Raw genomic sequence first — 25,871 nt, 5'->3', positions numbered from 1 at the left:
AAGGTCTTAATTATTGTGCAGTTAGAGCATTTGTTTTTGCCAAATCCTGCAAAAAAGTGTAAAATGGCTAGACCGAACAATAGTTGACAGATTTCTGCATTTTAACCAAACATGCTATAAAAAGCTTACTTGGGGTCATTGGAACAATTGAAAGCTCCTGTACGTATACCAAATTGGGACACTTTCTTCACCATCTTGTGCCACTGATCCTTGCCCAATAAAGGATCCTTATCTTTAGCCACAACCTGTGAAATAACATGAGTGGTTATTTGAAAATAACAGATAACATATCATTCAGAATAATAATTATTCTTAATCAACCTGAAATGTTAACTTTGTTTCTCTCCTAACTAAAGCTGCCTGACCTGCTAAGCATTTCCAGCATTTTGTCTTTTTAATCCAGATCACTGCCTTGATCTTAAACACCAATTCAAAAGCTGGATTCAGAAGCGAAACAATTTACAACCCATTTTAAATTGACAAACAGGATGCCCATTGTGTTTCTGCAAATTGAAAAGAAGCCGCTCAACCTAATCTCAATTTCCAGCATTGTTTGTAATTCTGCGTTCTCATCAAGTATACCACAATCATCCCATTTACAGTATATTCCCTTGTTTGTTGCACCTCTCCAAATGCCTTAACTCTCAAACTCTGAAATAAATTCCATTTGCCACTTTTCTACCAAGACGAGACCATAAATATTTCCCTGCAACCTAAAGCTTTCCATCTGACAGTCAACTACGTGGCTAATTTTTATATCATCTGCAAACTTTTTAGATATGCCCCTGTATTTAAATGTAAAGCAATAATGTAAACTACAAAATGCAAGTTACTGAGCTCTGTGGAACCATTTTTGATCTGTTCTGCCATTCTCCCTTGGATTCAATGGGACTTTATTTCTTTGACCAGCCAGCTAAATGGGGCTTTGTAAAGAGACTTGTTAGCATTTCCTTTCATGAAGTTCTCAGAACAGCACAGGGCACAATGGGGAAGAAAGAAAGTTACTTGTCAAGTCTGGTGAAAACAATACATTTTAGCATCTCTTACTAATGGTAAAAATATTCTATAGTGTATCTAATTACATTAATTTTTCCCCAGTTAACATTAAAAATGTTACTTGTACTACTACTGTGACTACATATCAAAAAGGATTTCATTAGCTGAAAGGTGCTTTGGGAAATTCTGAAAGGGATGTGAAAAGTGCTTTTCAAATTCACATTTTTCTTTCTATTCTCCACTATTTTAAATGCCACAAAAATGGCAACTGAAATTCAAAGTGAAGACGACCTTTCCAATAAAATCATAATTGTAATGTGTATGGAGATCACAATTCATTAAAATTCTTATACTTTACCTCAATCACTTACATCAAATAGTTCCTAGAAATGTCTAGCACAGAGAATTTTAAAGTTAACGTACCTTCCTATGTGGAGGCACAACATTTGAATAATAATAGCCAATTGATTTAAGATTTACTTTTGGTGAGGTAGTACAGGATGAAAGGTCTTTAGTCCCTAACATAGCAAACACTGAACAAATAGCTACCGACTGAAATTCTCCAAAGAACAATTGGTAAAGCAAAGTAAAACAAAGAGTTAGTGACTTTCCAACTGGAGAACCAGCTATATCCAACATGCTTACTTTTCTTGGATGAGGAAAAAGGGAGTGAATTTTAAATAGTGAATTCAAAGAGAGATGACCCATGGGTAATGTTAAGCACCTTTACATCTTATGATTATAAATATGGAATTTGAAACCAAAAACATTGTTTCAACCTGATTACTACTCCCAAATTTATCTCAAGAACAACTCATATTCAAGATGTTCCCCTCTCCAAATTCAAATCAGAGATGGCTCCTGTGAATTACAGTTCCCTTCCTCCCAATTCTCAAGTTTATTTTTCCCACACTACAAAATATCATTCTGGTTTCTGCCTCTTTCCTACCTCCAACATAGCCAAAAATTCTTCTCCCCTTTCATATCTCCCACAATCAATAATCCTTATGAATATTTTGGGTGCTTAAAGGAACTGTCTAATAATACTATATATCAGTACTTTCACTGTGTAACAGCTAGGAGTTTGGATCTCAACGCAAATTCCCATGCCCCTCTTTTTAGGCATGGAAGTGACTACTCACTTTAAGCCCAAATAGTACTCCAATGGGATAAACAACACATGGAGCTTAGGCTGCAATTACCACTCTGAACTTCTTAGTATTAGATTAGTTTAAAAGCACCTTAAATGCTGCAAGCATTTACTAGGTAGAACAACAAAATCCAAAAGGCAAGTAGACCCTCAAATCCAGTTGTGGGCCTAATGTTGTAGAACGTTCAACAATGATAACTCAGATGCAAAAATGACATTGTCATTCATAATTAAAACAGAACATACTGGTCCTTTGGACTACACTTCTTGAAATAGCAACAATTACTGTCGTCAAAAGGTTTCCCCCGCCCCCCCCCCCGCATATTTCATCCATTTTAAAAGAATAACTAATTTAAAATTTTAATGAAGCCTTAATACAGCATTTTGAAAAACGCAGAAGTAATTACTTGAACCAGCCATATCCCATCTTTAGTGTCTTCCACCTGCTCATAGAAATGCATCTCGCCGCTGAAGTTAGTGCTGGTGGTAGATTCCGATGCCTCCTCTTCATGAAGTGCCGAATAAAGCTCGCCTTCCATCAAATCACCTGAGTAAAAGTAAACCAAAAGTAGTACAGAAACACCAAAACAATATTTAAAATATTAAGGGAATAAAGAAATATGGGATTAGTGCAGGAAGGTGATGCCAAGGTGAAAGATCAGCCATGATCTTTTCTAATCACAGAGCCGGCACAAGGAGCCAAAGAGCCCACATGATTTTTCTTTAATAAAATGTTTGAAAGTATAAAAATTAGAACAATATACCAAGTCTGATGATACTTCTTACCAAAATTGTACATTTAAAATTAACAAATACTTCATGGCTTGAAAGTGTTTTGTTATCCTGAAGTTATGAAAGGCCTTACATAAATGCAAGTTCCTTTCTCAAATGAAAATCTAGTCTCTATTCTATTCACAGAAACTTCCATCACAGTTAACCACCCTGTATATCATGCTTGTGCTCTCTCTCTCTCTCTCTGGATGCTCTCTGAACCCTTCCAATTTTCCTGTGCATCTATATTTCTTTTCACTTCCTTTGTAAAATATTTTGAATTATACTCCATTCTTCTATGCATTCTAGCCATGATTAAAAATCTTCCAAATGCTTCATTAGTTTGTTTGCATTACCTTGATAAATATCCTTTTTATTCTGTTGCTTTTAAATATCTTCCTAATTAGAAAATATTTTAATTAGGCCAAATCACTTAGAATTCCTCTTCCCTTTATAAAACCCAGCATCTCAAAGCTCTTGTTTTGACTGCTACTTTTAAAAATCTGTGCAGTTGAAACCCTGTGTCTATTTTTTGGTTTTTATTTTAAAAAAGACATTCAAAGATAACATAAGTAATGGAAGTTAATTCTGTATTTTTGCATCAGATGTCATCTGACAATCAATCTACCAAACCAGTGAAAAACTTGTGTTAATATTGCATTTTGAATACATTAATAGAATACAGAAATTTGAATGATCTTCTATTATGCAAAGTTTTATCATATACCCTTTCATCTTTCCAATGCTATATTGTAAATTACTCTGAGTAAATTTATTATAATGTTTGAATAGTTCAGCAGATATTTATAAACACTTCCATATTGTAACTATACTAAAAAGCAGGCATTATGAAAGTAACCACATTTTTTGTCTTGCAAGACCATTGAAGGCACAAGAGACTGCAGCTGCTGGAATCTGAAGCAAAAACAAATGAAGCTGCTGGAAAAACTCAGCTGGTCACGCAGCACCTGCAGAGGCAAAGGGATGGTCGATGTTTCGACCATTAAATTACCATTATTGGAAGAGACTACTGGGAATCATAATGCCTTGTGTCAAAATGGGTCTAGGACAAGTTCAGTGGAAAAGTGTTTTCCTGTTCTTTTCTGTATGTATTATATGGAACCATTTTCCTGTAATTAAACTCTCTTGTCACTGATAGTTTGCAGTATTTACACAACCAATGATGGGATGGAAATTTCTTGTAGAAATCTAAATATAGATGTGAAAATTAAAAAGGAAAATACTGAAAGAAAATATACACAGACAAGGCTCTGATGAGATTCATGGTTATTAAACAGTAATTTGGACAGCAACATTGCGTAATGTGCAATTAAATACTTTAGTTACCCTTGGAATTGCTCAGCCTATCCACAAGTCACCCACAGCAGTATGCTGTCAAGAGGTTTGACACATACAAATTTAAGGGCAAAAAGTTCAGTGCAGATGTTACAGATACACACTCAACATGCCAGAAAGAATTAGTTCACTTAGTGGCCATTTAGCATTTTTACAGTTGTGCGAGTAGTTAACTGCATTTTAATTTCTGAGCTGTTTTTGTTTGGATTAATCAGTACTGCGCAATAAAGTCTTCATCGCTACCAAAGTATCTGAGAATTATTTTGGTGAGTATAGTGTCAGCCCTACAGGTTTTTGAAAAAAATCTATTTCTCTTCTATCCTAATACCTTCTTTCACTTTTCTGCACATGATTTGGCACAGAATCAAATATTCTGACTTGGACTTCCTGTTACAGTTTTACGACCGGGATACGACAAGAGTTAGGAAATACAGCTTTGGGTTGGAAACTGGACAAGTTGTAAGGTAATGGGGCTGTAAGGTCCCAGAGGCTATAAAGTTTAACAAGCGGGGGAGCGAGAAGTGCTATGAAGGGAATTCTCTCTCTGTGCCTTTAAACCCCACCACACTATACCTCACACAAACAAAATTAAATTTAAAAATTGCAGATGCTGCAAATCTGAAGTGAAAATGCTGAAAGTTCTCACGTCAAGCCACATTGGAGGCAAGAGAACAGAGACCATTTCCCTTTATACTCAGCCTTATATACTGAGCATTCCAGCATTTCCCAAGTTTAATATTTACCTTTTTCCAACTTCTACATTCTACCTTGGAGATTGAAACCAAAATGTTTTTCCCTCTCTTCAATGCTGCTTTTCCGCCAAGGTCTGGGAAACTTGGCTGCCATGGGAAAACCTGTTAACTATTTTTCACCTTTCAGGCTAAAGAAAGCATCATTTCTTTTTGCACTACCTCAGTTTGCACAACCATACTTTGCAACATTCCATTGTTTTGTGCTGGTTGCTGTATTTATTATTACCATGTATACCGTTTACTCTGTGAGCTTCACGCAAGTAACTTCATTGCACCCTGATGTATACGACAATAAACTAATCTGAATCTAAGCTCGTCATTACTTCTAGCTACAATCATCTAGAATTTTCTTCCGTACACAAGACTGTATTTTCCCATAGAAAAGTATAATTAACCTAACCATTGCTTTCCAACAGACACGATATAACATTAACTTAGAAGTAAAATACATATCAATTACTTTGGGCTATGATTTTTAGCAGGTGCTGGGGAGAAAGGATTAGAGGATTGCAGAAAAAAATGGAAACATTACAGCTACTTTGTAGTTGTCAACTGCAGCTTAGGTGTTGAACTCTTGTCTGAATGTTATGGGTTAAAGACCAACTTCAGAGATATGACCACTAAGGTCTTGGCATTCTGTTCAACGGCATTCCAAGGGAGCTCTGCAATGGTAGCACATCCCAGTATTAAGAGTAGCACATCCCAGTATTAACAAATGTGTCATTATTTTGTCCGAAGTATTTTACTACAGCTTTCTGCCTCTTCTTCACATCACAACTAGCTTCATCTCTGGTGTGCTGGCTAATATTTATTCTTCAATCAACATCAACAAAGTAGATCCGATTATTATGACATTGTTGATAATGGGAACTTGTGTACACATTAGCTGCCGAGTTTCTTCTATTACAAAAGTGATTTCAGTTCAAAAGTTGATTTTAAAGCTCTTTGGGCATGCTGATATTGCAAAAGGCTCAAAATGAATGCAAGTACTTTTCTTTCCAATTTCAACACTGAAGAGCTTGTACACTGCTGTTAGAATCAAACTACATTTGTTCCCACTGAGTTACACATTCTACAGGAAAACAGAATGCTTACCTGGAACAGATGCACTAGCCATATGCTTTATTGCCAAATATGTACAACAACAGAAGACCAGATTTCAGTTAACAATCTGATCCATTTGTAGAATTCAAACATATTAAAATATTTTGATCAGAACCTTTGAATAAATTTTGTTTTATATTGCCTGGTTATGTTTATTTTAGGTATTTCAATAAAATGTAATTATTTAGACAAGTAAAGTCATCCCAAAGAACAATGATCCAGCAGAAAGTCTACTCAACACTGCAATCATATGAATAGATTTATCATGTTACTCTCATTTTTATTTTCTTTCACCTTTTATTTTTTTTAAACTTTTCTGATTGTTTAAATGATTATAAACTGTGCTTGGCCAGGTGACCTGCAAAGCATTTAAATAGACTAACTCCCCTTCAACGCCACCTCCCACGTTATCACTGATATGACAGTCCTCAGCCTCCTTCACTGCCAGGAGAATTCCAAGTGCAAACTGGAGGAACAGCACCTCATTTTCCATCTAACTGCATGAACACTGAATTCTCCCACTTTAGGTAATTTCCACCCCCCTTTCCCCACAACACCCCCCCCCCCCCACCACCATGCTTCTTCTCTTCTTCCCATTCCTAGCCTCTTTTACCCCTTCTCTCTCCTTACCTTTGACCCATCCCCCAGTGGATCTGCTCTCCCCTCTTCCCCCGCACCTGGCTATCACTATCTCTTACCTGCATCTACCTATCACCACCTTGTGCCCATCCCACCTCCCCTCTTTTGTCCACCTATCACTGCTCTGCTTTTCCCTCCTATATATTGGGCTTCCCCTTTTCCTATCTTCAGTCCTGACCCAAAATGTTGACCGCCTGCTTTTCTCCACGGATGCTGCCTGACCTGCTGAGTTCTTCCAGCATCATCGTGTTTTTCATTTAAAGAGATAATATGGTTTTCTATAGGGAACAGTGGTGACACAACTGAAGTTAAGAGAAGGTAATGTGGAGGCCTGGAACAAATAATGAGAAAACCAAGTTTGAATCCTCCCACATTAACTATGGGATTTAAATTTTGTAACAATGACCATAAAAGCTTTCCCACTGCCCCCACCCCCCAACTACTCTCAGTTCACAGAAGGAAATCAGCCACGCTCACCCAGATTGGCCTATGTAACTCCATACCCACGCCATGTAGTTGAGTCTTAACTGCCCTCTAAAATGGCCTTGCAAGCCACTGTTGAAGGTTGCTAATTACAAAGAGCAATTAAGGATGGGTAATAAATGCTGACCATGTCAATGATACCCAGATTCTAAATGAAGGTTTTTCAGTAATATTTTTACAAATGTCCTACATATTTTACTAAAATTTTCAACCCTTTCTTAACATCACATCTATCTTTAAGATATCAGAGACGATGGCTTTCAAACTGATCATCTCAATCTAAACACAAATGTAAAATAAGGCACAAAACTGATTTACAAAATATACCAATTTTGTAAAAATGGAAAAAGGCACTTTAAATAAGAAACAGATGAAAATATTCTAGCATTTTGAATAATTTTTGCATTATACAAACTTCCTGATTTAAAGCAAAGAAATTGGACACCAACTTTCTCTTTTTATGGCATAGCTCTGGAGCATTTTAGCAATGTGACTATTCATGATCATTTCATGTTTGACATGAGGTGAAAGATTTAAAAGGGACCTGATGGGCAATTTCTTCATGAATACGTCAAAGCTCCTCCCCATACAAAAACAGAGAGACATTTGCAAAACACTTTCAGTATGATGTTGCTTTAACAATTTGCAGATAACCTACTGCATAAAACGTTTTGAAACCCTGAAACTTAAATCGCTATATTAATCCAAGAAAACAAAACAAATAAACATTGAGAATAAGATGACATAATACAGAAACGACCCAATGATAAGCGTCTTTGAAATAGCAATTCCTGTTGGATGAATGTCTTGGAGACAGAATGTAGATTAAAAAAGCACACCCCCTCATCACCTGATTATTAATCCAAACAAAACGCTGGAAAACAGGTATCTGTGAAGAAAACATCAGGGGTTAGGTTTTCGTGTGGGCGGCATTGCATCAACACTCTTTGGAGGCGGGTGCATTTAATACCTGATTTCTGCACCAACTCCCTGACATCTTTCTTCTCGGGCAGGCCGGCGTAACAGATGCCTCTGCACTCCAGGATCGTCCGCAGCTTCTTGAAGCTCAGTGCCACCGGGTCCACCAACTTGGTGGCGAAGACGCCGGTCTCGTACCAGACGATGGCCTCGAAGAAGCGGGCCAGCACGAAGAGGAGCAGGAAGTAGAGGAGCAAGAAGAACAGCTTGAGCCACATCTTGGGCCGCGGGAGGGGGGGGGGGGGGGGGGCTGCGCTGTTAAACGGGCCACTCCGGCATCTCAGTCCGGCTGCAGCCTCCTCTGGGATATTTCCGCAGCCAAAGCCCCGAGTGATGCCTCTCTCTCTCCACTTGACCTATAACGGAGGCCGCCTCTTGCTCTCGTTACCACTGTCAGGCTGGTTGGTGTTGACCACCTCAGGGTCCGGGCCCGCCCGACGCCACGGCGCACCGCCGTCTACCGCGGCCGCGATCAACACGGTGCCGGCTCTCGGCCCGCCTGCGCCTGCGCCTGCGCCTGCGCACCAAACAACTGACCTCATCGGACGATGCGTGACCAACTCATTTGCATGATATGTTAATTATAATTCTGACGTTCCCTTATGACGCACAGGCGAGGTTGACAGAACTGAAGGTGTTGGCAGCCCCAGATGAAGTGTTGCTACAATGCGCAGTGTAATCTCCCTCCACTGGTTTACTGGAAGAAGCAGTGTATTTCCTTAAACAAAATGCAAAGTGTTGCAGTTGGAGCATTTAGGGCAGAGAGGGTGACGAGTTTATAAAATGTGGTGCTAGAGCACGAGGTGGGTCAAGTGCACCACGTTTCGGAAGGAAAACATTCAGGAGCGAGTGATCATAACATCACGTGATTAGCTTAGTTAGAGAAACGGAGCAATTCGAAGTAAAAAAAAATTAATAATAAGTCCAATTTCGATGGGATGAGAGTGGATATGGCCCAGGTAAATTTGAACCTAAAGTTGACAGGCAAAACTGTAGCAACATTCGGTTGAGTTTAAGGAAGGTCCAAGTTACAGCTAAGGCACATTCCCATAAGGGACAAAGAAAAAACAAATCTGGACTCCGATAAGGGCAAACCACTTGCTATGCCTGCACAATGGCCTTTTGTGAATCATGCACGAGGGCACCCAGATCACTCGCATTCCAGGGACCTGCAAACTCTAACCTTTTATATAATGCACTTTTCTAAATGTACAATTTCATATCTCTTCATATTATACTCTATTTGCCAAATTTTAGCCCATTCACTTAACCCATCTATATCCTTTTAAGACTCCTTATATCCTCTTTGCAACCTACTTTCCTACATCTGAACCAGTCGATAAGACGAAAGTGCAGGCTTTTGCAGAGAGAAGTAAACAAAGGCAATCACCTGTAAAGAGATTCTTTGATAACAGTAGCAGATTTTAGATTGAAGATTTTACAAAACAGCTTCTTCAAAAATAGTTCTGACAAGATGACAAAAGAAAGGACGTTTATTTCCTCCTCAAAGCAAAGAATCTGATCAGTCTTTGCCTTGTATTTTACTCACTAGAAAACAAAATAATTTGTGCAAGAAAGAAATAAGCTGTTTTGTAAGGTCCACGATGCCATCATGAGCTCCCAGTTGCAAACCATTTCAACTTCCCTCCCCATTCTTTCACTGACCCATCTGTCCTCTGCCTCCTCCACTGCCAGGGTGAGGCCAAACACAAACTAGAGGAACAACGGTTCATATTCTGCCTGGGAAGTCTACAACCCAATGGCATGAACATTGAATTCTCCAACTTCAGGTAATCCGCACCACTCTGTTCCTTTCTTTCTCCTGATCAATGCAGATCCTCTTGCTCACCCCCCTTCTTCCACCCCTCCTCCAGCAACCTGTTACCCAAATTCTTTCCCCTCCTCCCACTGTTCCCATCTGTCCAGCATCCCTCCCTTATCTGGTTTCACTCATCTTCCTTTCTTATCAGATTCCATAACCTGCAGCCCTTTGTTGTCTCCACCTATCACCTCCCACCTCTGTTGCTATCTCTGCCCTTCCCTCCCCCACTGGGCCGTATCTGTCCATCAACCTCTCCTCACCTGGATCCATCTTGCCAGCTCCTGCCTCACCCCTTTATACTGGATATCTCTGCTTTACACTCTCAGTTCTGATGTAGGGTCTCAACCCAAAACATCAACTATCCCTTTGACTCCACAAATGCTGCACGACCTGCTGAGTTCCTCCAGCAGTTTGTTTTTTGCTGATGATATTCAGACTTCAATCTCAAAAGGAAGCAATTAGGAGAGTGATTCAACATTTTAACAAGAGGTTTATGAGAGGGGAAGAGGAGTCTAGGAAACCCCAATGAAAATGATTTATTGTTGAATGGTCGCCATCAATGATGATGTGGAGGGAGGGAATATGGACAAAAACTCTGCAGTCAGAGGCTGGAGTAATTTGAAAAGGATATGGGATTAAGGCAACTTCACGCGACAAGAGCTTGGAGGGATTTATAAAGCGGGATAAGGAAAATGAACCTAAAGTAATGAGGATGGTAAGCTAGTCCATGTAAGGGCAGAAATAAAGGAAGCTTTGGAATTATCCATAACAGAACATTGAGGTTTATTAAGAAGGAGAATGGATATTAAAATGGAAATAACAAAAGCATGTATGAATTACAATAGGAAAATTGCAAATACAGCTGGAAGTAACAACTTCCTATAATGCCCTATAATCCTATAATAACGCTATAATGCGGGATTTTACCCCAGTATTTCAACTGTCACTAGAGATATGAGAGAGCTGCATTTGATGCAGCTACGAAAGAAATTGCCCTAAGATTAAAGAAGAACTGAGAATGTTGGAAATGCTCCACAGACTAGGCAGCATTTATGGAGAAACAATTAATATATGAGGTCAATTATATTTCAGTGTTTTTTGTTTTTATTTCAGATTTCCAGCAATGTGCAGTATTTTGGTCTTGTATGGTTTGTCTTATTCAGCTGAACATGATATTCCGCTGTAAAATAATTGTGATTCAATCAGGAATTCATGTTAGACAAACAGCACAGAAGCAGTTTAGGAGTTAAGAAAAGTGGTGAAGAAGTGAAATATCTAAGAAGTGAGAGAAGAGTCAAGTGAATATATTTATAAAGAAATAATAAAGTGAATATATTTATAAAGAAATAATAACAGAAATTGCTGGAAACACTCAGCAGGCCAGGCAGCATCTGTGGAAGGAGAAACAGACTTAACATTTCAGGTTAATGATTTGTCATCAGAACAGAAAAGTTAGAAAAAGAGGTTGTTTTAAGTTGGAGAGAAGGAAGAGGAATGCAAAGTATAAAGGGAATATTTGTGATAGGTTGGAGATCAAGAGAGACTTTGATGCAAATAACAGTGGTGATAGATGAGAGGGTTTGTTAACAGTGGCTGATCTGTCTGAGGGAGATGAGGTCAGAGAAGAGAGAGGTAAAGGAGAGGAAATGGCAATGCTGAAATTGCAAGATACAGAACATTGCAGTTACTGTTATTATCTGTACTACCTCAATGCACTCTGTACTAACCCAATGTATCTGCACTGTGTAATGAATTGACCTGTACGAACGGTATGCAAGACAAGTTTTTCACTGTACCTCAGTACAAGTGACAATAATAAACCAATACCAATACCATTGCTGGAAATATGAAATAAAAGAGAATTCTGAAAATATCTATCAGGTGAGGCAGCATCTGTGGCAAGAGAAAAAGAGAATTAAACAAAATGATCTTTCATTATTCTGATACAAACTGTAAAGGCTGGTTATCAGACATGTTGAATTCCGTGTTGAGCCTGGTGAGCTGTAATGTGCCTGCTCGTAAGATCAGATGCTGCCTATTGAGCTTATGTTGGGCTTTGATGAAATGATGTAAAAGGCCAAAGACAAAGAGGTCAGAGTGGAGTAGGATAGAGAATTAAAGTGACAGGGAACTAAGCTCAGGATTACTCTTGCAGACTGAATGAGTGTTCTGCACAGCATTCGGCCAAAATGCATTTGGTTTCTCTGATGTAGAGAAGACCACAGTGTAAGCACTGAATGGAGTACACTAAAGTAGTACACATGAATTGCTGCTGAGAAAGAGGTAAAGGCCTGTGGTTGCATGTGCAGCTACTGTGGGAAGGAGAGTTGGTGTTGGTTGAGATAGACACAAGGAGTCATGGAAGGAATAGGTATCTTGGAATGCTGAAACAGGAGAGGAGGGTAAAATGTATCTGGTGGTGGCATCAGATTGAAGGTGACAGAAATTCACAGAGGATAATCCATTGAATGTGGAGGCTGCTGGGGTAGAAGGTGAGGACAAGGGGAACCCTATATTTGCTCTGGGTGGAGAAGAGGGGCTGAGAAAAGAAGTGAAATGGAACAGAGATGGTTCAGAACCCTGTCAACTATGGTAGAGGGGAAGCCACATAAAAGAAAAAGGAATACATCTCAGAAACACTATTGTGGGGAGTGTCATCATCATAATAGATACAAAGGTCCATGAACAAATGGAAGAATAGAGTGGAGTCCTTCACAGGAAGCAGGGTGGAAGGTGAAACAGTTTATATAACTGTGAGAGACTAGGGGCTGGTAATAGATATTTTATGCATTTAGTGGCTTTCACAGCTTCCAGATGCATTTAATACCATCTTTTGAAATATAATCTCTTTTAAAATAGGGAGATGGAGATACAGTAAAAATTATCCAGCTAGCTTGGGGCTATTCCAATTAATACTCCAATGTACCTTTAATTCACATTTTTAAAGACATTACATGATAAATTTTACACAATAAAGCAAACCTGGCAAATTTAAAAGGAGCACAGGAAATAGAACCAGGCAAGTTTCAACGGAGCATGGAAATAGGGCCCCAGTAAGTTTAAAGGGAGTGCAGGAACCAGGGCCCTGGGGTGTTGAGGGGAGTGCAGGCGTCAGCGTCAATGCCAGGTGAGACATATGCTGAACCTTCAGAATTTATGAACAATTGGATGGCAGATTATCAGAGTTTTACTTACATTAATGTACACTTAGTAAGATCCCACATGCAATAAACTAATGACTAAATAATATGATTCAGTGATGTTAACTGAGGGATAAATATTGTCTAGAACACAAGAGAAAGTTCCATGCTCTTCTTCCAAAAGTGTTGTGGGGGCTTTTACATGCACCTGAAAGGGGTGACATCTGATCTGTTCATTTTTTATTCACAACTAACATCATTTCAAAAAAATGATTCTCTGATTATCTTAGTGTTCAAATGTGTGCAAATTATCAAAATGTTTCCTACATTAAAAAGATCAGGAGAGAATGTATGGAGTAAATGAAAATAAAAAAATCTGCAGATGTTGGAAGTCTGAAATCAAAACAGAAAATGTTGGAAACACTTATCAGGTCAGGCAGAGGGATTGTACATCTATGGTGAAGATGAATGGGTTGGAATTTGTTGAGTGTTTCCAATATTTTGTGTTCCTATTTTATATTATTAATGTATGGAGTTATCTTTCTCTTGTTTTATGCCCTCAATTTTTGTTTTTGAATGTACAAACATTGTACAAGATGACATACAAATGCAAATTTTTTATTTAAAACCTGTTCAACCTGTATGCACTTGCACGTTCTGGCCACCAAATGTCACTGTGGAACAGCCAATTTTTCAATTCTGATAAAATTAGCTAGAAGCCATTTGCCTTACAGGTTTCCTAGACTTCCTTCCCCACACCCTTTGAGGTCCTCACTGGCCCTCGTGATATCCTATAAAAATTACCATAACAACATACAAGAAAGAATATAGGACTTCTGCTAGGATCAAAAGCATTTATGCCTTAAAATATTTTATTTGGATATTTCTCCCAGCATTGTTAGTGGGAGCTTAATCTGTACAAAATGGTTGCTGGGAGAAGTAATAACAAAATGAGAGAAAAAAATTAAGGGATGAATAAAAAATGCAAGGTGTGACTAAAGAGAGAAATATTAAGATTACTAAAAAGTGACATGATTTATATTGGTAAAAAGAGAAATGTTTATGGGGATCCCTGTGGAGCGACAGTAAATTAGTAATGGATAAATGGGAATTTGCTGATATAAAAGGCAAGTTACATAAAAGCAAGATATTGCAGAAGAGATAAACTCAGAATTGTCAAAAGTAGGTAGTAAATGTAATGTTCAAGAATTTAGTTTTGCTACAGAAGGAGAAATATTGTGATAAGATGCAACACATCAGATGATCAGAAAATAAATGGGAGAAAATCACATAGTATTAGAAATTAATCCTTTTTAAGGATTAATTGAGGATGGCTGTGGAGCAAAATGTAGGACAGCTGTCAGTATAGTTGAAAGGGAGATAGAACCAGCCTAATTTCACACCTAATAGTGGGGAAAACTTCAGAAACTTTAATTGTGAAATTATCAAGAGATAGACGGACAAAATGTTATAAGTAGCCAATTAGAATTGCAAAAAAAAACCTTGCTTGACAAATTCTCCGACTGCAATGGTGTGTTCACACTACATGATGGAGAACACTGCAAATATCCCAATGCTAACAGATGGGCTTGTTTTAATTAGCACTGAAAAACCTATAATACACCCTATCACAAGGAACAAAGCATTGGAAAGAAGACTGGGACTAAATGCAGACAAGTTGCCAGGACCCGACAGCTTGAAGGGTTTTAAAAGAAAAAAAATTGTTTAGTTAAAAGATAGTGGAGCCATTTGTTGAAGTTTTTCATAATTCACTGAGTTCCAGGAGGATACCAATGGAATGGAAAAATGCAAATCATGATTCCTTGTTCAAGGGAGGGAGACAATAAGCGGGAAACTGTAGGCCAGCCAGCTTAACGTCAGTTAATGGCAAAATGCAGGAGTCTATAATCAAGGAAGAAATAGCTAGTCATTCAGAAAAACTTAATGCAATCAAATTGTCAACATGGCTGGAATTCTTCAACACATCGTGTTGATAGAGGGATCCTGTAGATGCTGTGCATTTTAATTTCTAAAAGGCATTTAACAAGCTGTAAGTGATGGGGGAGGGGAAGAGTGTGTTTGCACGCTTGCCTTCATTGGTTAGGATATTGAGTATAAGAGTCAAGAAGTTATATTGCAGCTGTATAAATCTTTGGTTAGGTTGCACTTGGAGTACTGTGTGCAGTTCTGGTCATCCTATTACAGGAAGAATTTGGAAGCTTTGGAGACGGTGCAGAAGAGGTTCACCAGGATGCTGCCTGGATTAAAGAGTTTAACTATAAGATGTTGGACAAATTTGGATTGTTTTCTCTGAAATGTCAGAGGCTGAGGTCAAAATGTCAAACACTAGAGGGCATAGATTTAAGGTGAGAGGGGGAATGTTTAAAGGAGATGTGCAGTGCAAGGTTTTCTTTTACACACAGAGTGGTAGGTACCTGGAAAACACTTCCAGCTGTATTTGCAATTTTTCTATTGTAATTCATACATGCTTTTGTTATTTCCATCTTAATATCCATTCTCCTTCTTAATAAACCTCAATGTTCTGTTATGGATAATTCTAAAGCTTCCTTTGTTTCTGCCCTTACGTAGACTAGCTTACCTTCCTCATTACCTTAGGATCATTTTCCTTATCCTGCTTTATAAATCCCTCCAAGCTCTTGTCGCATGAAGTCGCCTTAATCCCATATCCCCTTCAAATTACTCCAGCCTCTGACTGCAGAGTTTTTGTCCATATTCCCTCCCTCCACATCATCATTGATGGCGACCATTCAACAGGATCACGTGCAGGCAGATGGGATTAGTTTAATTTGGCATCATGGTCGGCACAGACATCGTAGGCTGAAGGGCCTGTTCTGGCTGTACTGTTCCATGGATTGGTTTTCACATAGGAGACATAGTCAGAATAAATGGATCTTTTCCAGGCTGAAGAATGTAACTAGTCTATTGTCCCAATGGTCAGTTCTTGGTTCCAAATTATTTATATTACTGACCCAAGTGCAAGTTATCCAAGTTTGCTAACAACAGTAAAATAGGTCAAAAGGCAATGAGGATATTTGGATTCTGGAGAATATAACAAAGTTGAGCAAGTGGATGAAAACCTGGCAAATACAGGAATGTGCAAGGTCATGCACTTCAGTTACAGGAATCAAAAGCGTGGGTTTCCTCCCACATTCCAAAAGACATACGGGTTAGGAAGTTGTGGGCATGCTACATTGGCACCAGAAGTGTGGCAACACTTGCAGCTGCTCCCAGAACACTACGCAAAAGATACATTTCACTGTGTGTTTCGATGTACATGTGACTAATAAAGATATCTTATCTTAAAAGTCAGGCTATTATTTAAATGTGGATAGGTTGTTAATAGATGGAGTTGATAGATAGAGTACAGAGGAATCTAGGAGTCCTTGAGCCTGTATCACAAAACGTTAACAGGCAGGTGAGTAAGTAGTTAGGAAGGTAAATACCATATTGCAAGAAGGGTGGAGTTTAAAACTAGGGAAGCATTGTTATAATTGCACAGCCTGTTGGTGAGGCCACACCTGGAGTACTGGACACAGTTTTAGTCCTCTTAAATAAGAGAGAATGTGGTAGCATTGGAGGTAACCGAGAAGGCTAATTTCTTGGATGAGAGGGTTGTCCTGTTACAAACAGCTAAGTTGGATTTATATTGTTTGGAGTTTAAAAGAATGTAGGGTGATCTTATCGAAATATACCAGATTGCCCGGGGGTAATGATAGGGTGGATGTTGAGATCTAATAGAGTCTTGAACAAGAAGACAGTGACAAGAGAAGGGAGCAATCATTTATATCTGAGGTGTGTAGGAACTTCTTTTCATAGAAGATGGTGAATCTCTAGTATTCTCTACCCTGGGTGATTATGGAGGCTAAAGAGGTAAAGTTTTGAAAGATTAGGGAATTGAGGGCTGAGGAACTAGCACAGGAGAGAAGTTGAGGCCTGAAGCAGATCAACCATAATCATACTGAAAGGATGGGCAGGCTTGAGGGCCCAGGTTTAAAACTGCAGTATATAAAAACTTGCATTAAATACAGCTGTTCATTAACACTCGAGAACAAAAACATGTACATAGCAGGGAACTGAATTATCATTGACCATGCCAGCACTAACACAAACACATCTGCCCAGATGGTGGATCAACATTGCTAAAATTTAATAATTAAAAGTCTAGCATCTTTGTATTAAATAAACTGAACAGCACGTAGCAAAACCATCTTAATTGATAACTTGTCTGTATTCTTTTGCCACAATGAAATCTGGCATTTCATAATGAAAATGGAGCTGCTGTCATTCTCAATTGATACAAGCTTGTCAAGAAAAGTGCAAACCAATTTATATCTTCAAAATAGATAAATTTTAATAAATCAGAACTTTGGCAGACTTGCTTCCAATGCTGTCATCTACATGAAAGGTTGTTGTCATGACACTATCCTTTCCATCAGTGTCAGCAAAACAAGAGCTGGTCATTGACTTCAGGAAAGGGGGGCGGTGTACATGTACCTGTCTACATCAGTGGTGCTGAGGTCGAGAGGGTTGGTTCAAGACGCTTCAAGTTCCCAGGAGTGAACATCACCAATAGCCTGTCCTGGTCCAACCACATAGATACCACGACCAAGAAACCTCACCAGTGCCTCCACTTTCTCAGGAGGCTAATGAAATTTGGCATATCCCCTTTGACATTCACCAATTTTTATCGATGCACCATAGAAAGCATCCAATCTGGATGCATCACAGCTTGGTATGGCAACTGCTCTGCCCAGGACCGCAAGAGAGTTATGAATGCAGCCACACTCTCAGCTCACCATCCCATCCCCCCCCCAAGCTGTCTGTAAGGAGTTTGTACGTTCTCTCCGTGTCTGCATGGGTTTCCTCCGGGGGCGTACGGGTTAGGAAGTTGTGGGTATGCTACGTTGGCGCCAGAAGCATGGCGACACTTGCGAGCTGGCCCCAGAGCACTCCACGCAAAAGATGTATTTCACTGTGTGTTTCAATGTACATGTGATTAATAAAGAAATCTTATCTTATTTTACATCACAGAAACCAGCCTCCCCCCATGGACTCTGTCTATACCTCTCGCTGCCTTGGCAAAGCAGCCAGCATAAATCAAGGACACCACACACCTGGGATATTCTCTGTTCTCCCCTCTCCTGCCCATCAGGCAGAAGAGGACAGCTTCTACCCCACTGCCATAAGACTATTGAATGGTTCCCTTATACGATGAGATGGACTCTTGACCTCAATCTACTTTATGACCTTGTACCTTATTGTCTACCTGCAATGCACTTCCTCTGTAGCTGTGACACTTTACTCTGTATTCTGTTATTGTTTTTACTCTGTACTACCTCAATGCACTGTGTAATGAATTGATCTGTACAAACAGTATGCAAGACAAGTTTTGCACTGTACCTCGGTACAAGTGACAATAATACTACACATTTTTTAAAAATCACAAGCAGTACAGGAGCACAGTGGACTAGCAGATGGAGTTCTGGACTACTGATTCAGATACACGAGTTTGAAGCCCACCGCAGCAACTGAGGAATTGAAATGCAAATATACTGGAGACTTTAAAAGGACAGCTTTTGGACCAGCAACTATGAAACTATCGCACTGCTGCAAAACCCTGCTGGTTCACTAACATTCTACAGGGAAGGAAACCTGCCAACCTCATCCAGTCTGACAACATGCGAGGTTTGTCACCGATCCGTGACCTACTGGCCCCTATCCCCCACCCTTACCCCCAGGTAAACTGCATCCTGGTAATCTTCCCTCTCAGTCCCGATACAAGGGGAGTGGAGAAACGTCGACCTGCACTTTCGCCTCCACGGATGCCGACTAACCCGCTGACCCCTTCCAGCAGTTCTAATTTCTGGTCAATACCTGCCTCCCGACCTAGAAACCTGGTGCACTATCGGCTGACCTCCTTAGTTCAGGGACGATCCCGGCATTGCCAGCAATGTCCCCAACCTTGAATTGATAATTAAAAATAAAACTTAAGACGAATGTGAGGTGGCCCGAGCAGCAGCGACCCCCGGGCCCGGCTGCAGCAACCGGCCGGCACACGGCCAGAGGCTACAGCAGCCCCGCGGCCGAAACCCGAACAAGTGCCAACGCCGTCACTGCTTTAAGCGAATGTTCCCAAATAAGAATCTACAGCGGAGTAAAACGATCTAATCCGGACTCAGGCGACTTGCGGTTAGACGTTAATTTATTGTTTTATCTTCCCCTCAATAAACATCGCCGGCCGAGGGCCCACGCAATTTCCGGTCGGGTCCACCGGTGGAGGGGAAAACTATGGGGAGGTTGGGTGGGCGGTTATAAATTACAGTGTGGGATTAAGTCCACGGTATTGGTGCCAGATGTCGCTGACTGATATGGGGAAGTGTAACAACGGGTGCGGTTGTTTATCTATCTGGGGTGCAGCGTAGTGCGGGGTTCGGCTCCGATCCTTGCCCGGCGCTGCCTCCCCCCGCCCGGCGGCGTTGCCGGGGTCCCACCTGCCGCCGCCGTTGGGAGAAAAACAAAAACAGTCGCGAGCGCGGAGCGGAGCGGCGGCCGCGCAGGCGCAGCGGGGCTCGGAGGGGCGCAGCCGGGGCCGGCATCCAGCGGCTGGCCGACCGACCAGTCAGGTGCGGCGAGACCCGGACCGGAGCCGACCGGAGCGCGGCGGCCGCGCAGGCGCAGCGGGGCCCGAACCGGAGCGCGGCAGCCGCGCAGGCGCAGCGCAGCGCAGCGAAGCTCGGACCGGAGCCGACCGGAGCGCGGCGGCCGCGCAGGCGCAGCGAAGCTCGGACCGGAGCCGACCGGAGTGCGGCAGCCGCGCAGGCGCAACGAGGCCCGGCCGAGGGGACGCAGCCAGGGCCGGCACCCAGCGGCCTGTCAGTCAGTCAACAAGCGAGCGTCGTTCGCCTCTCCATTTCCCTTCCCTTCCCCCCCCCCTCTCTCCAACCACCCCCCCTCCCTCCTCCCTTCCCTTTCGGCCGCCTGATAATGGAGCAATGTCTTAACGTGGAGAGGGAGCTCGATAAAGTTCTGCAGAAATTCACCTCGTACGGGCAGCATTGCGACCGGACTTTGGAGGAGCTGATCGAGTACACGAGCGGCCTGAGGCAGGAGCTGAGCCAGACGGGTGGTGAGTGAGCGCCGCCGCGCCGATGGTCTCACTGAGGCCGGGCCTGTATGTGTAACATGTACAGTGTGTGTATACTTTGGCGTTACTCTAAGGGACATCGTGCTGGGACCGATCTGTCGTCTACAGCCAAGCTGGAGTTTGTCACCTCACCCCCCACTCTGTACCCTTGACCCCAGTACTTTGCTCTCGGCTGCACTGGGTTCTCTTCAGTATGTGAATTTTTCACGACGTGCTCCACTGCACTACGGGGTTTTCTGGCTGGAGTAACGGACTCCAGCTGAAGACAGCTGCGTAATATTGTATAACATCTACAAACATTAGGCATTTTCGCCCCTGTATCATTTGCTGTGCATTACCCACGGGCCGAACAGCACACTTCAACCGGCAACAAACTCCACTGGAGTGATACTGTAGTTTTGTGGATGTTACCATGTACATCATCTGACCTAAAATTTCACTCGCGTGTGTGTGGTCCCGTGAGCACGCTGATTATATGTTGGCGCACCTACCAGAAAGTGTTTATTACAAGCTGGCTTTTACGGGCTTGACAAATTATCTGTTCCAATGTGCAGACTGTAGTCTACAGATTGTTTAAAAAACTTCAATTGCAATTTTAATCTGTGCCCCAACAGCGTTAAGGTCTTAAGAAGTATGACTTAGAACATTTCATGAAATTGCAGCCAAGATGTTTTCACTCTGGAATAACATGCTGAATGTGAATTTTTTTATACTATATTCCGTTAAAGTTTGCAAATATGCAAGTTAACGTTTTCTATTTTGGACTTTTGATTATAAAGCCTAGTGATTTGATGGGCTAAGATTTTGTAATTGTATTATGCTATGCTCCTGAAACTGTCTTATAAGATAAGGAAGCCAGAGGCAAAGAGAGAGCATGAGAAGAGACTGGTATTCAAAGTAAAAGGAATCAATAATACTACTTAAGCATGCGAATAGGAAGAATGTTGTACTGAGGAGAAATGGAACTGATCAAAGAATGAAAGGGAAGTTTACTTATGGAGGCAGAGGGTGTGACTGAGGTTCTAAATGAGTACTTTACATCAGGGAAGAAAATGCTGCTGGATAGTCAGCAAAAGACATAATTGATAAAGTGTGCATTAAAAAGACTGCATTTTAAGTGGATCTTGCTAGTTTAATTTCACATTCTGTTTTCCCTTTATTTCATCCTTTGCTGAATCCTAAAATACTCCCAATCCTTGTGCTTTTTCTGGCAACTTTATAAGCCTTTTTGTTAGGTTAAGTATTGTCTTCAATTTCTTCTATCATCTTTGATGAAAATACTTTTTCTGTTGTATTTTTGTCTTAAATAAATATATATATTTATTGCAAGTCATGTATTCTCTAAAAGCTAGCCATTGCCTGTTCATTGCCTTTAATATATTTTTCCAGTTACTTCAGCCAATGCCCTCATCTTTATAGTTTGCTTTGTTTAGATTGAAAACCCAGATTTCAAATTGAAATACGTCACTTTTAAACTTAATGTAAAATTCTATCATACTATGATCATTCTTTCCTAGGGGCTTCTTTACAGCAATTAACCCTTTGTGATTGCACACTACTAGGCCTAAAATAATCTGTACCTCTATTGGTTCCTCAACATACTGATCTAGAAATCCATGCAGGAACTCATCCTCTGCATTGTTTGTACGAATTTGATTTCACCATTATGTGTACATTAAAGCCTCTTATTGTTTACTCCATTATCCCTGTTGCGTACACCTTTAATTCCTTCATTTTTACTGTGGTCTCCATTACCACTACCATCTGGATTACCCCCACCAATGTTTCCTGCCCCTAGCTGCTGCTTAGCTTCACCTAAACTAATTCTAATTTTAAACTATGATCTGCCAAAACGAAGACCCTTTCTCTCTACTATCGTCATAGTTTTGCTTATAGCAGTATTCCATCTTCTTTTCCCTTATGCCTGGCCTTCCTAAAATGTTGAATATCCTGGAATATTTGGTTCCCAGCCTTAGACACTCTGCAGCCGTGTTTTGACAATTAGACTATTTATAACTATTTGTGCTGTAATTCATCATCCACATTGTTGCAGATGCAGTGGGCACTTAGGTAGTGCTTTTAAGTTAGGCATTTTAATTTTTTTTATTCTGATGCTATTGCTGCTTGATGGTTTCTGCTGCCTATTTGCCTATTTCTAATTTCCTCTACCAGCTTTGTTTCTCTTCCTCCTGACGCTCCTTCTATGACAATATAAACCAGAGTGCAATTCTAAAAAAAAGTTGAAGATCAAGAGATCAGGAGTATATCCAAAGACAAGTTTATTGTCCTATGCACAAGTACATGTATACACAGGTGCAATGAAAAACTTCTTTGCAGCAACATCACAGGTACATAGCATCATATAAGCAGCTTTCACAAGAAAAAACATAAATTATACACAATTTTTACAAGAGAGAACACAATTAGGTGGCCTAAAATGAATGGCTACAGAACCAAAAGTGACATGAGGAAAAGCTTTGTTACACAGAAAATGATTAAGGTATGGATTAACTTGCTGGGATAGGAGTGGAGGCAGATTCAAAAGGGCACTGGAATAGTAGCAAAATAAAACAATGCTGAGGAGAGGGTGGGAAATTGGTCTAGCTAGGTTGCTCTTGCATAGAGCCAGTGCAGACTTGACAAGCAAAATAAACTTTGTCCATGTAAGCTTTCTGTGATTCTGTTATATGGCTATTGTGCTGTTCTTCATTTTTGTTTCTTTTGTCCTTTTGATCGCAATTTGGAAAAGTAGTCTTTGGCATTGTCTTTGTTATATAATAACCTTCGAAATGTTCTGGTTAGAGGAGTCAGTTGAAAATTTATGATTAAATGCATATTTAAGTGCTATTGAGAAAAAACATAAGGTGCACTTAAGATATTTCTTCATTAGTCACACGTACATCGAAACACAGTGAAATGCGTCTTTTGCATTACTGAGAATGTGCTGGGGGCAGTCCGCAAGTGTCACCACTCTTCCGGCACCAACATAGCATGCCCACAGCTTCTAACTTGTACATCTTTGGAATGTGGGAGGAAACTGGAGCACCTGGAGGAAACGCACGCAGACACTGGGAGAACATACAAACTCCTTACAGACAGCGGCGGAATTGATGGTGCTGTAATAGTGTTACGCTAACTGCTAACCTTTCCTAGCTTTAAATTGTCTCAATACTTTGTGTAGCCATTGAAGTATCTCTTCGAAACGTAGTCACTTATAATACCAGAAATGTAGGATAGAATTATCTGACAGGTGCATAAACACTAGGATAGTTGAAGTGGAAGATTTCAATTATCCTAATATTAATTAGTATGCAAGCTGTGTAAGATACACAGGGCAGAGAATTTCGAAGTTGCAAACAAAAATTTTTTTTTAGCCAAAATGTACCAAGGAACGAGGGGGCCAATACTGGTTTTCATTTTGAGGAATGAAGGAGGTGAAAGGAGTATCATTGGCTGGGCATTTTTGTGGTAGTGATTATAATTCAATTAAATTTTCCATTATTTATGGAAAAGGACAAATATAATAGGAGTAAAGGTTTTGATATGTGATAAGGTTAATTTTATTAACCTGAAAAATAACTTAAACAAAAATGGATTAGAAAATACGACTTGATGGCAATTTGTCTTGGAGCAAGATTCAAGCAACGTAGGGTAATCATGTTCCCATAGTAATAAAGGATGGGACTGTTATGTCAGGAAAATCTTGGATGACAAGGTGCAAAGAGGTATGCTAAGGCAAAAAAAGAGAAGCTTACATGAGACACAGATGAGAGAGAGCTCAAAATGTATATGAGGAGTAGGAGTAAAATTAAATGGTATTAGGAGAGCTAAAGGAGTATGAAAAACATAATAGAAATAAAATCATAAAAAATCCAAAGATAGTTATATGTAAATAAAGATTTTAAAAATATCCAAGGAAAGTGTGTCTCTTGGGGACCAAAAAAGTAATTTGTATATGTGTAGATGTAGGATGTGGACTAGTTTCTTTACAGAATTAATGCAGGAATCATTGCAAATTGGTAATCTGAGGTTGGTGGTGAATGAGGAATATGGTGGTGTCTTACGAGGATAGGTTGAGTAAGCTAGGGGCATAGATTGAGTGGACAGTCAGAGACTTTCCCAGGGTGACAAAGGTTAGCACGAGGGGGCATAACTTTAAGGTGATTGGAGGAAAATATAAGGGGGATGTCAGGGGTAAGTTTTTTTTTAACACCGAGAGTGGTGGGTGCGTGGAATGTACTGCCAGCAGAGGTTATGGGGGAAGATACATTAGGGACACTTAAGAAATTCTTGGATAGCCACATGAATGATAGAGGAATGGAGGGCTATGTGGGAGGGAAGGGTTAGATAGATCTTAGAGCAGGATAAAATGTCAGTACAACATTATGGACCAAAGGGCCTGTACTGTGCTGTAATGTTCTATGTCTATGAAGTCATAGTCTTTGAACATCCTTCAGTGAGCCAAAGGTTTTGCTGGTGAAATTAATCATTCATGACAACCTTCGCAGAGAGACAGCTTCCAGGATATGGAAAGTGATTCATGGTTTCCATGGTCTCATTATAGATCACATGGATTTAATGGGACTCTGTGACCTGGCCTTTGAAGGTCGGATTTCTATGGCTTAGTTAGGTCTCATGGGCTGTAGGTTGGGTGCTTTGGTTGAATATAATTACCAGTAAGAAGTAGAATGGATTTATTTACTAACATGGTGGAACTCCACATAGTCAGACTGTTTAAAAATAGACATACCCCATGTATTGCACATAGTGAAATGGGGGGAAAACCATGAATACATATCTGACAACATGGCTATAGTTGCATCATAATACATAAGAATTTGAAGTATATTTGATTAAAAATATTGTATGTGTGTAAAAACAAAAGAACTGTAAACACTTAGAAAAGAGAGGCTTTTAACACATTGGCTTTTGGAATGTTGGGAAATTTCAAAATACCTTGCAGCACTTTGAAAGTGTTGTCACTGTGGTAATGTGGAGAAAACGGCAGTCAATTTTTGCATACGCCACAATATGATTGTGACAATATAATCCATTTTTAGTAATGTTTGAGGGAGAATCATTGGCTTGAACGGGAGGAGAACTTCCCAGGTTATCAAAATATTTCTGTGATCCTTTGTATCCACCTGTAAGAGTATTGGCATTGGTTTATTATTGTCACTTGTACTGAGGTACAGTGGAAAAACTTGTCTTGCATACCGATCGTACAGATCAATTCATTACACAATGCATTGAGGTAGTCTAAGGTAAAACAATACAGAATGCAGAGTAAAGTGTCACAGCTACAGAGAGAGTGCAGTGCAGGTAGACAATAAGGTGGAAGGTCCTAATGAGGTAGATTGTGAGGTCAAGAGTCCATCTTATTGTACTAGGGAACTGTTCAATAGTCTTATAACAGCAGGATAGAAGCTGTTCTTGAGTCTGGTGGTATGTGCTTTCAGGGTTTTGTATCTTCTATCTGATGGGAGAGGAGAGAAGAGAGAATGTCCCAAGTGGG

General features: G+C 40.3%; 2 protein-coding genes across 6 annotated transcripts in view; one reads left to right on the top strand and one right to left on the bottom strand.

Annotated features, from left to right (window-relative positions):
• The window catches only part of rnf103 (ring finger protein 103), a 32,021-nt gene extending 23,158 nt beyond the window's left edge, over window positions 1–8,863 (bottom strand). The window contains exons 1-3 of one of the 3 annotated variants that reach the window (XM_052034412.1): window positions 8,222–8,863; window positions 2,554–2,693; window positions 130–245 (exon numbers count right to left, since the gene is read on the bottom strand). In XM_052034412.1, coding sequence (XP_051890372.1) covers window positions 130–245; window positions 2,554–2,693; window positions 8,222–8,447 — 482 coding nt within the window. In that variant the 5' untranslated portion in view covers window positions 8,448–8,863. The remainder of the gene's footprint in view (window positions 1–129; window positions 246–2,553; window positions 2,694–8,221) is intronic. The other 2 variants (XM_052034423.1, XM_052034442.1) reach the window with 2 other exon arrangements.
• Window positions 8,864–19,588: 10,725 nt separating this feature from the next.
• Window positions 19,589–25,871, top strand: part of LOC127567274 (E3 ubiquitin-protein ligase RMND5A) — a 43,103-nt gene continuing 36,820 nt past the window's right edge. Inside the window, exons 1-2 of one of the 3 annotated variants that reach the window (XM_052009966.1) lie at window positions 19,591–19,928; window positions 19,983–20,338. In XM_052009966.1, the coding sequence (XP_051865926.1) occupies window positions 20,197–20,338 (142 nt within the window). In that variant the 5' untranslated portion in view covers window positions 19,591–19,928; window positions 19,983–20,196. Of the gene's footprint in view, window positions 20,339–25,871 lie in introns of all 3 variants that reach the window. The other 2 variants (XM_052009973.1, XM_052009960.1) reach the window with 2 other exon arrangements.

Source organism: Pristis pectinata, chromosome 2 (genome assembly GCF_009764475.1).
Source record: "Pristis pectinata isolate sPriPec2 chromosome 2, sPriPec2.1.pri, whole genome shotgun sequence".
Classification (NCBI taxonomy): domain Eukaryota; kingdom Metazoa; phylum Chordata; class Chondrichthyes; order Rhinopristiformes; family Pristidae; genus Pristis; species Pristis pectinata.
This window is presented reverse-complemented; position numbering and strand designations above follow the sequence as displayed.